Source organism: Lactuca serriola, chromosome 4, assembly GCF_051521515.1.
Source record: "Lactuca serriola cultivar US96UC23 chromosome 4, Lser_US96UC23_V15, whole genome shotgun sequence".
Lineage (NCBI taxonomy): Eukaryota > Viridiplantae > Streptophyta > Magnoliopsida > Asterales > Asteraceae > Lactuca > Lactuca serriola.
The window spans coordinates 391,311,724-391,324,182 of NC_136411.1; the positions used below are offsets into that span (position 1 = coordinate 391,311,724).

Consider the following 12,459-nt stretch of genomic DNA (forward strand, 5'->3'; position numbering starts at 1 on the left):
TCTAAAACCAAACTATTTCTAAGCACTAAAGAATACACTCCAATCTTGGTCACAGGCGACGATCTTTTGTTCCCCATGATTAGATTGATCCTTCCTTGCTCCACATCCCTACTTCTTCTTAGTCCCTGCACATTAGAACAAATGTGGTAACCACAACCGGTATCAAGAACCCAAGAAATAGCATGATTAGAATCGTTAGATTTAATTGTGTATATACCTGCGAAAGATGGCTTGATCTTTCCTTCTTTGATGGCTTGCAGGTATTCTGGGCAGCTTCTCTTCCAATGTCCTATCTTGTGGCAGTGGTGGCACTCTGCCTCCTTCGGGTTAGGACAGGGCTTAGCGGGATCAACTTTGGTCCCACTAGAAGAGGCACCATCTCGGGCTTTGACCTTGCGATAGTTCTTAGATGAAGCCTTCCTCTTCTTTCCCTTACCTTGACCAATAGCCAAGACAGGAGCAGTAGGCGGATTGGGAGTAGGTGCAACAGACTTGTCTTTGAAGTTGCTCTCAGCGACCCTCAAAAGACCTTGGAGTTTGCTAAGGGTGACCTCTTCTTTGTTCATGTGGTAGGTCATCCTAAATTGGGTGTACATCGGAGGCAAAGAGTGAAGCACCATGTCGATCGCCAAGTCTTCTCCAAAGTCAACATTTAACTTGCGAAGGCGGTCGACATACCTTTGCATCTTTTGCAGGTGCATGGTAAGAGATTCTCCATGACCCATCTTAGCGGAAATCATGTTGGTGAAAATCTCATAACGCTCTTGTCTCGCGTTCTGGTGGTATCTCTCCAATAAGTCTTGGTGCATCTCGTACGGGTACATGTCCTCGTAGGACTTTTGGAATTCGGAGTTCATGGTGGCAATCATGATGCAATGTACCTTCGTTGCATCTCGCTCATGAGTCTCACAAGCGGTGATTTCGGCTGGAGTAGCGATTTCATGGTTGATTTTCTCGAGCATCTCATCGAGGACATACTCCTTATCCTCGTAGCGAGCAATGGTGCGAATGTATCTTATCCATTCGCTAAAGTTCGTTCCATCAAAGGTGACCTTTTGGCAAAGGCTCATCAACGTGAAAGAACTAGCAGCAGTGTTGTTTGCGTTCGACATCTACAAAAGAAAAAGGACAAAGATAGATTAGAACAAGAATCCCTAATTATCACCCAATAAGAAAAATTAGGGCTAGGATCCAACAATAACATTTACATACTAGAAAAGGGATGCCGTAATCTAACATGAAAATAAATTGAAGGTAAGTGAATGACGATTCACTAATTCTCCATCACAAAAACTTAAACTATTAGTCCTAAGTGTATTGAGAATTCCTAGGTTCGGATGAGATTCATTGAAACTATTCAATGACATGTTTAAATCTCGATATGCCCCTCTTGTTTATGACTGGGATACCGAGGATCACAAAGTGGTTGTGAATTACCATGCAAATTCACATGGTGCCTTCATTGAAACGATCACCTATTCGATGTGCCGGTAAACCACACACGCTCCATCGAACTATGACAAACAATGAATCACCCTTTGCCACCTTTGCTTAGAACCAATTAGTGTGCCAGTAAACCACACACGCTCCACTAACTTCTTAGCAAGGGTGCAAAGTGTAATTTCATGGGATTGCATCAATTCACTTTTCCTAAAGTAACTAAGATTGGGAAATTTTAAAAAAATGTGTAGTTACTTTGTATTACTTATTATACTTTTAATGAGAGGATGAGGTTGCCCTATCCTACCCGTTCGGCTAACGACCCTCCACCAATCAAGCAAGCGGTGGGTGTGAGTGTACACCCATTAAGCGCCATTTTATAGGCCGCAACCTTATACCCACCTTATAGATCGGCTTCGTGAATGAGGCCTACTAACGGTAAGACTAGCATTTAGTTATACATATATATCATTCTAGTAACATCATATTAGTATAGGGTTGTATTTTAAACCTTTTAAAATCTAGGGTTTGAAATTTAAGTTGTCTAAATTAAAAATTTTAATCACAAATATAAATTTCAAAACTTGTGGGCAAGTTTTAAACATTTAAAACATGGAGGATCAAATAAAAAATAATTCCAATTAACAATTAATATCCTAATTATCTATATTTGATTTTATTCAAGATTTCTTTGAAAGATAATTACCAAAATAATTAAAATAATTAATTAATTATCATATAAGGAAATTAAATATTTTGTTAGTTGATAAATACCTTTAACTAGATCAAGATAATAGTCATATATATCAAAAAATCGGATTTAGGTTGATCTATTATGATTAAGGTAAGTTTCCATAAGATAATTATGGAAAAATCCCGAATCTGGCCTTTCCTGACGCTTGGACTTGTCGAGTGCACAAAGGGACTCACCGAGTCAGGCCTACTCGCCGAGTCCACTTTGGAACTCGTCGAGTCCATGACTCAAAAACCAAAAAATCGAATTTTGTAGGTTTGTTTCAGTTAATCAAGCAACAATTTAATGAAAACCAAGCTAGGCTCTGATACCACTGATGGGTTTTAGCCATAAGAACTTTCCTATGTGCGCATGCAAAACCCTAATGCTTGGATCTAGGCTTTCTAATTAAACATGCTTTAAATCCAAGACTTCTAATGACTAATTAGGTTAAATAACAACATTGAAACAGATCTAGAACCATACCTTTGAATTCCTTGTTGATCTTGTAGTCTTGGAGCTTCTAGAGTCACAAATGTCACTCCTCTAATGGCTTACAAACACCAATAGCAAGGAAGATGTTTTAGGAGAGAGGAGAGGGGAGGAAATCGGCCAGGGTTCTCTTACTTTAGGTGAGGTGCCGATTTCCCTTAGCCATGGGGTCTATTTATACTTGTAGACTCCTTAAGGGTTACAACCTAAACCCTAATTGGATAATCTTCTCTTAAAGCTATCCAAATCCATTCCATAGATAACTCTTGGACGATTTTGAAGCTATCCTAGCTTCTAGAATCCGTCCACTATATATCTATATGGATTTATAGTCTAAAGCTTAACTATCAAACAATTGACAGTTTATACCCCTTTATTTAATTAATCTCTTTAAGTCACCAAATTAATTCTATGACTTATATTAATCAAATAACAATATATTATTCTTTATATTACTCTCATAATATACTAATAATATTTATTCTCTCTTAATAAATCATCCTATCAAGTTGTTATGGTGAAGGCAACCCAAAAGGACCATGCACACCCGGGTCAAATACTTGCCTAATATAGTTGTAGCCTTAGACACTATTCCAACAAAAGATTCGGACGAAGAGGTGACGGGTCGATGCTTCGTGTCCAAATCTGTTGATAAGTATCCAATGACAACTAAGGTACGTTGTATTCTTGAATCTTTCAATATTCCTTTGAGTGCATATAATTCTGAAATTGTTGCTTTTGATGATATTGTTGCTTACTTTGATTCACTTCTAGTGTCTGCTAGTAACGAAGCTAAGAAATTAAACACATAGTTGTTAGAGACTCAGAAGATGTTAGACTCGAAAATAACCAAAATAGAGTGTTTAGAATTGTAGGTTACAAATATCATGTGTGATATGGATTCTCTTACTAGTGATGTAAAACTTTTGTTAGCTCGATGTAATATTTACTGTAATACTGCTAAATGACTTTACGGTAAATTGACTGAATTGCATCATTCGTGTGAAATTAGCAAAGAACAACATAGAAAATTATTGCCTTTTCTAGCATATGAAAGAGATAAGGTTGATAATATTTTGTATGATTGTGAGAGAAATATTGCCGAGTTTGACAAAGTTCCTGATGATAGATATGCATATGGAATTGTCAAAATTGATGAATGTCTTGATACAAAGGAATTAGTTAACATTGTGAATGATACTTTGACTAAATCAGAACAAATCAAAATTTTGAAAAAGACTGAGAATTCGAAATCTGATTCTTATTCTAATTTTGCCGATATTGAAGATAATTATGATAATATTAGTGAAATTAGTGATATTGAGGATGTTGATTTTTCTTAGTTGTCTGTCATTAATGTTGCATCAAAATCTAAAGGAAAAGAAATATGTAATGATTCGAGTGTTAAGATTGACACCGACAAACCTTCAACTTCAAGAGATTGTGATCCTGATTTTGTGGATATCCAAGATAGTCAAACAGATAGCATTGATGATGAAAATGGCTCGTACAAAAAGGTCTCATCAAACAAAGGTTCGAAAGAAACTGAAATTCCATGAATATTCGTTGATCAAGTGTTTGGAGACACTGAAAAATTCGACAAAGTGTTGTCTGACAAAGGTGCTCACTATTTGGAAACCAACACCATGGTTTATCCGAATTTTAAGTGCACAAATGATGTTGTATTTCCAAATCAAGTGTTTGTCACTACTGTTAATGTTGAAAACATAAAACCAGAGTTCAACAAAATGGTTGAAAAATATAACAAGAATAGTTCAGACGAAGGATTCTTTTCAAATCAAAGCACTGTTGAAAATAATCTAACAAAGAATTCGTATGTTTTTCAAACACAAAAACCTCAAAGAAAATGGGTTGAGAAACAAAAAGTTGCGAAAGAAGTTTTAAAACAAGTTGTGGAAAATGAAAGTATTGTCAAATTAAATTCAAAAGAATTCAAAGAACAAATTGACAAATTTTCGAAAGAGAATGAAATCTCAAAAAGGAAAGCACGAAAGAATATTTTCTGGCAAACCATTGAGTCTCGAAAGCAACAAAATGGAATGACATCGAAAACATCTGAAAACAAAAATACTCAATTTGTTAAGAACAAGTATTCATATTCATCATCTTATTCAGACAAAAAGAAAAATCCCGCTCAAAGAAATAAATTAAAGATTGAATTCAATCCACAAAACAAGTTTTCAAAAGTTTAGAAAACATCATTTTCTTCAAGTGCTAATAATTCTTCAAAGAAATTTCAAAATCAAAAAGTTGGAAATCGTTTTTTGTATCATCCACAACAAAGATTTTCTCAAAATCAGAACTTAAAACCAAAATCATTTCCACATCTATCAAAAAAATTTCAAAATAGATTTTCTCCAAATACAAATAATGAAAACAAGGTTCATGGTAAATATGCTCAAACATTTCGTCCAAAATCCAATGTTGATTTCATTCCACAAAAACCAAATTTTCCAAATCCTTCGGTTAAACAAACCTTACAAGTTTCTTACATAAAATGGTTGTCTCAAGAGAAAGACATTGATCACTAGCTTGAAGGAAAAGAACGAATGTATCAATCAAGTAAATACTCTCAACAACAAATCCAAGAAGCTTATGAGAAGTATGTGAATACTTCGTCAACTGAAAGCTTATCTTCAAAAGATTTGAATATCTTAGTAAAGACTTGGAAACCGGTTTTTTAAAGAAAAGAATGTTGAAACACAACCTAAGAATACAAAGGCATTTATCACTAACAATCCCAAATTAACGAAAACTTATGTTTCGGTTCCTTTACCTAGTGATGTGGACTTAATTGATAGTCTCGAAACTTAAGTTTGTGATTGGGTTAAAAGTTATGCATTTCATTCTGTTTTGAAAACTAATTTACAAGGACCCAAATAGCCTTGGGTACCTACATTCTTTCATTGATCAAGGTACTCTGTGATGAGCAATAGGATGAGAAATGGTATATCGATAGTGCTTGCTCACGTCACATGACTGGTTAAAAGGAAAATTTAAGAGATTTTCGAAGATTTGAAAATGCTGGAGTTGTGAAGTTCGGAAACAATCACAAATGTCAAGTCAAAGGATACGAAAAAGTAACGAATGGACAATTCACTGTAAATCGTGTTGCTTATGTCGAAGGTCTTAAACATAATTTGATAAGTGTTTCACAACTTGTTGTGGACACTGGCAATCAAGTTGTGTTTAACGAAGCAGGAAGTATTATTTCAAATATTGAAACGAACGAAGTGTTGTTGAAATCAAAACGATATGGCGATATGTTTACTCTTGATATCAAACCGATTGTTGGGAAACCTTCAATTTGTTTACTTTCGAAAGCTACATATGATGTTAGCTGGTTATGGCATCGCCATTTATCACATTTAAATTTTCGAAATTTAAATAAGTTGGTAATTGATGATCTTGTTCGAGGTTTACCGGTTTTAAAATTTGACAATGATACTTTATGTGCAGCTTGCGAACGAAGGAAACAACATAGGAAAGAACATTCAATTGTGATAGATTCGAAAATTCTGGAACCGTTGGAAATTCTTCATATTGTCCTTTGTGAACCATCAACTGTTGAAACTCTTAACAAGAAACAATACATTTTGGTTATTGTTGATGATTTTTCTCGATTCACTTGGGTGTATTTTCTCAGGTTAAATTCTGAAGTCGCTCAAACAATGATTGATTTTATCAACAAAACTGAGAAGAGTTTGAAAAAGAATGTTCGAAAAATAAAAAGTGATAATGGCTCTGAATTCAAAAATAATTTGTTGGATTCGTGCTTAATTGAGAAATTAATTTCGCATAATTTTTCATCACCATATACACCAAAACAAAATGGTGTAGTTGAACGAAGGAATAGGTCTTTATGCGAAGCCGCAAGAACTATGTTGACTTATGCGAATCTTCCTTAATATGTTTGGGTCGAAGCGGTGTTAACAACATGTTTTACTCAAAATTGTTCTTTTATTCATCGACATTTCAATATCACTCCATATGAAATTATCAATAAACGAAAACCAAATGTTAAATTCTTTCATGTTTTTGGTTGTAGGTGCTTTATCATGAATCTCAAGGATAATCTTTCAAAATTTCAAGCTAAGGCCGACGAAGGAATATTTTTGGGATATTCGCACAATTCGGTTGCATACAGAGTGTTAAATAAGTGCACACGAAAAGTCGAAGAGACATTTAATCTTACTTTTGATGACTATTATGTCAAACGAGTTGACAAACTTTTCGAACAAAAGCCGATTATTAATGAATCCAATGATGAGTCTGAAATTGTGAGTTCATCTTATTTTGATTATGATTTAATTTTTGGTGTTCCTGACAGGGCGGTGAATGCTGAAGATCATGCGAATGATAATCACCAATCTGAATCTTCGAAGCATTTTGATGACTCGAAACCCACTCAAATTATTGTTGATAGTAATTCAACATCGAATCTCCAGGATTTGGCGAAAGTATGCACAATAATCCAGTGGAGGGGGAGCACTTGGATTCGAATACTCTGATTGAGGGGGAGCATTCTTTCGAGGGGGATAATAGGAGAATTATTGAAGATGTTAAGGGGGATCATTTAGTTGAGGGGGAGAAACAGAATCATAATGACAATGATACGATAAGTCTTGATCAAAATGATGAATTTCACAAAATAAATGATAATCTTTCTATTGCAGGTTCAGAAAGTGAAGATTTATATGAAGATGCACATTTGGATTTTGATCCAGCATATCCACCACTCAAAAACAGGATAAAAGGTCATCCAAAAGAATAAGTTATTGGGAATCCACAAGACGGAGTTTTAACAAGATCTCAACTTCGTACAAAGAATGAGGTACTGAATACTCATCAAGAATATTGTATGTTCAATGTTTTTATTTTAAAAATCAAACCAAAGACAGTTAAGGATGCAATGGAACACTGTGATTGGGTTGTTGCAATGCAATCTGATTCGCTGAGTTTGAACAAAACAAAGTTTGGAGATTAATTCCTAAACCTGAAAACATTTCAATTGTCGGGTTAAAATAGATTTTCAAAAATAAAACTGACAAAGATGGAAACATTGTTCGAAACAAAGCCAGGCTTGTTGTAAAAGGTTATTCACAACAAGAAGGACTAGACTATGAAGAAACTTTCGCCCCTGTCGCAAGACTCGAGGCTTTTCGTATATTTCTGGCTTATGCAGCTCACAAAGATTTCAATGTCTATCAAATGGACATGAAGTGTGCATTTTTGAATGGAGAAATCGAAGAAACTATGTATGTGGAACAACCCCCAGGTTTTATTAACAAATATTATCTTAATTATTGTTATATATTAGATAAGGCAGTTTATGGGTTAAAACAAGCACCAAGAGTATGGTATGTAACTCTTACCTCTTTTTTAAAACAATCGAAATTTAAACAATGATCAGTTGATCCCACATTATTTTGAAAGAAAGTTGGGAATCATCTTATGCTTGTTCAAATTTATGTCGATGATATTATTTTTGGCTCTACTGACCCTGCTATGTCTAATGAATTCGAAAATCTGATGGAAAGTGAATTTGAGATGAGTATGATGGGAAAAATTAATAATTTTCTTGGTCTAAATATTCATCAAATAAGAGAAGGAATTTTTATCAATCAAGAAAAATATACGAATAGTCTGCTTGAAAAGTTTGGATTGACGAATAACACAAAATTACGAGTACCAATGGCAACGGGAACAAGGCTTACACCTTTGTTAGATAAACCTGCTGTTGATTTAACTCTTTATAGAAGCATGATAGGTTCATTACTTTATCTCACGACAGTTAAGAATATTTTTCATTATCTCAAAGGCTCATTTTCATTAGGATTGTGGTATCCTTCAAAAACAGGTTTCTTTATACAAGCTTTCTTAGATGCTGATTTGGGAAGTTGCAATCTTGATCGAAAAAGCACAAGTGGAGGATGTCAATTACTTGATGGAAAACTGGTGAGCTTGCAATCGAAGAAGCAAACTTGTGTTTCAATTTCGACCGCAACAACAAAATATGTTGTAGCAGCAGCTTGCACATCAGAAATAATTTGGATTCAAAGTCAATTACGTGATTATGCAATAAATATGAAGAAAATTCCATTATATTGTGATTCTCAAAGTGCAGTTCATATTTTTCATAATCATGTGCAACATTTGAAGACCAAGCATATTGCTCTTCGTTACCATTTCATAAAAGATCATGTGGAGGTTGGTAATATCGAAGTGCATTTCGTGAAAACTACTGATCAATTGGCTGATATTTTCACAAAACCATTAGATAAGAAATCATTTGTGAGAATTTTAGGAGGACTTGGAATGGTCGAAGGGGAGTCTGTTTCGAAAGAGTAGTGAAAATTCGACAGTTGACAAAGTCAAAGGTTACTGTTCATACTTAACGCTTCGACACGCTTCGTTTTCGTAAATAGTAGTTGAAAATTTCGTGTGTCTGATAAATACTCAATATTTTCGTTAGTTTGTCTTTATTTTCAAAATTTTGAAAAACACAATAATATTTTCGTTTGCTTTGTCATTTATTTTCGAAAAACACAAAAACAGCAAAAATATTTTTCATTTGTTTTGTCATTTCTTTTCGAAAAATACAAAAACAACAAAAATATTTTTATTTGTTTTATCTTTTATTATATTTTGTTTTGTTTTAGTGTTTCATTTCAGATTTCAAAGATGAATCTTACTAGTTGATGCTTGCAGTTCTAGGGTCAGGTAAATATTTCGAAACCTATGTACTAGTTAAGGTGTCCCTAGAAGCATGTTGTAGCATGTTGACCGAAGCCTCTATTAACTCAATGTGTGATTAACGAAACCCTTAATGAACCATTTCATACGAAAATTTCTTCCCAATCAGGCTTGTATTCACATTAGTGTCATGAGCTACCTGACTCTTCTCACACGAGTTAAGAGTTTACTGTTTTATCCAAAAACAACAGAGGTACATTTCGATACTTAAACCAATCTTTTTCATCCAAAATTTCATACATGATTACACACAAAGACATATGTCCAAGAGGTCTCTGATCAAACACATCGAGACTTCAACATATCAAAAATCTATGTTTATGATCTGACATCATGAGACCGTGATGAGAGTGAAACCCAAATCTCTAACTTTTTGAAGAATTGACAGGGAACTATGTTCCAGATTTTAACGAAACATTTGTTTCTGTACCAATTTTCAAAATTCCAAATCATATTCATTTTGTATGAGTGATCTTGATTAAACTATCGAAATCCATGATGTTTGTTACCCAACAGGATCCAGCATAAATATTTTTTTTATGAATATGATTTTTGTGTGAGTTTCATTAGATTTCTAAGTCACTTTCAAGATTAATTCACAGCATACTTTTCACTGACTACACTGGTCAAACAAGTGATTTATGTTGCAATTACTCACCTTATGTTAAGGATGATATGTAACGAAATTGTGTAAACCACCCACGAAGCCTTTGAAAAGAAGCCCTTCGAAACTTCTCTATAAGTTTTCAATTGTAATTCACAGGATACCACACAAGCAGTTGATTATCTCTCTTGATAATTAACGATGTAACCTTTACCCGGGGTTTAACTGCTTTCGTGTCAAAAAATTTCTTGACATCACAAATCCAAATTTTTTGTTAATTTGCTTCTTATCTTATTTTTTTTGGAACACTGCACTCACGAAATCCTTGAGGTTCTGAGTAATACCAACTTAGGTTGATGATTTCAAACGCTTGGCACATGACTTCTCTTTAAATCCCAAAAGTGAAAGCGCCTTACTTCCATCCGAAGGTTGGTGACGATTATAATTCTATTGGGTAACTCAATACAGGCTGTTTGAAGTGACGTCTTGTATTCTATACGGTTTTCAAGGAGAAGTGACAGTTACTTTTTCACGTGTAGCTACTTTATCAGAATAGTGGAGCGATTTTCAAGGTGCCACGTTGGATTACATTTAATGCACATCCCGCTTCATATTCAAATTCTAGGGTTACATATAAAAGGGGATTCAAGGGTTCTTTATCAGTTTACGCTTTCAAAAGAAATTCCCAAATTGTTAAAGATTTCTCTGATTATTCTTCAGAGCTTTCAAAACCTTACTCATGGCTACTCCTGCTGATGTCAATGTTCCATCTCAAACAACAGAAGAAATTACTTCCCAACCAATCATGAAGATTCAAGGCACAAATTATCAGGTGGAAGCAGATGTGTCACTCTATCCAAATGAATTGAATATGTTGATAGTTGCTCTGAAAAGTTCTGTTCTTTCTACGGCCATGTTCAACTCATTTGCAGTTCCTCTATCTTGGCTTTCTCAAGCAAGATCTACTGCAACATATAGCAAAGCTTTGGATGTTATTACGTTTGAAATGGTGAATGACAAAAAGGTTCTTCTGACTAAGAAGTTGTTCTGTCAAATTCTGGATATTCCCAAAAATTCACCCTACACTGATCTTTCCTTTCCACAAGTTGTTCATATGTTTAATGAGATGGGTCATCAACCCCCTCTCACCAAGATCAGTGATTTCAAGAAGTCTGGACTTCCAACTATTTGGAATTTTCTCTTTGGGATCTTTCTACGCTGCTTGACTGGTCGTAGTGTCGGGTTAGATAAAGGAAGAATGGAGGTTTATGCGATGGTTGTTGGTTTATATTATGACATTCCTGTTGATTATTCTACTCAAATATGGAAGGAGTTCCAGAAAAGTGTTGAGAACACTAATGTTGTTCAAGGAATCTCTTTTGCAAGATACTGGAGTTTGATTCTTCGTCATATTTATGATAAAGAAGGGATTGAGGTGCCTGATGAGGAAGAAACTGTTGAATTCTTGAAGTAACATTTTCCTAAAGAAGTTACAGATGATGCTATTGTGTTCATGACCATTGCTCAAATTCCTGATGTAGTATTGAAACGTGTTGATCCTACCAACTTGGTCTTAGTAGAGTATTTGAAGAACATTAATTCCAATGTTGAAACAGGGAAGTTGTTATCGAAGGCTGAAGCAGGTCCTTCTAAGAAATCAAGGAAATCAAAGAAGGATGTAACAATTACTCCTGAGAAACCTGTTCAGGAGTCAAAGAAAACAAAGTCACCAAAGAAACAAATGAAGCTAAAAGAACATGTTTCGAATGTTTTGACTGAGTCAGTAGAGCTTGTCATTGAAGAACCAGCTAAGGTCACTATTCCATCCAAATCAGGTGTCTTTCGAAGACTTAAGATGCAGTCTGGGGGTTCACAAAACTCTCCACATTCAACTACGGTTCGAAAATCCCAGATTACTCATCAGGGAGTTCTTATGCGAGATGTTCTAACTTCTGTTTCTCCTTTATCAAAGAAACGAAGAGCTGGAGATATGGATAAGCGTATATACAAGAAGACGAAGACAAAAGACATGAAAGTTGGTTATTCAAGAAGAATATGCTGAAGAAGACGAAGTTATTCTTGAAACTCCCGAAGCAACTCTTATCACAAAACCTGTATCTCCTGAGAAGGCTACAGTCATACCACCCGAAGCTTCATATGCCAAGTCATTTCATGAGGAGGCACAAACTTCATACATCCCTACACACGTATCTGATATGGATGTAAATGTCACTATGGGTGAAGGAGATTCGAATATCATATATCAAGACCAAAATCTACTCAAGGTACTACTGTTATTCTTCCTATCGAAAATGTCACTACTCCTCTTGTTTCTCTACCTCCATATATCATACCCATTCCATCTGTCACTTCCCCACCCACTTTTACTTAAATCCTTAATCAACAGTTCACT

At 34.9% G+C, this 12,459-nt stretch overlaps 1 protein-coding gene across 1 annotated transcript; it reads left to right on the forward strand.

The window, feature by feature from the left end:
* The first annotated feature begins 8,380 nt into the window (after nucleotides 1-8,380).
* On the forward strand, nucleotides 8,381-9,037 carry LOC145099861 (uncharacterized). Its single transcript, XM_079037365.1, has 2 exons — nucleotides 8,381-8,644; nucleotides 8,849-9,037. Exons 1-2 carry the CDS (start codon nucleotides 8,381-8,383, stop codon nucleotides 9,035-9,037), a joined length of 453 nt encoding a protein of 150 aa, XP_078893491.1.
* Nucleotides 9,038-12,459: the final 3,422 nt, after the last annotated feature.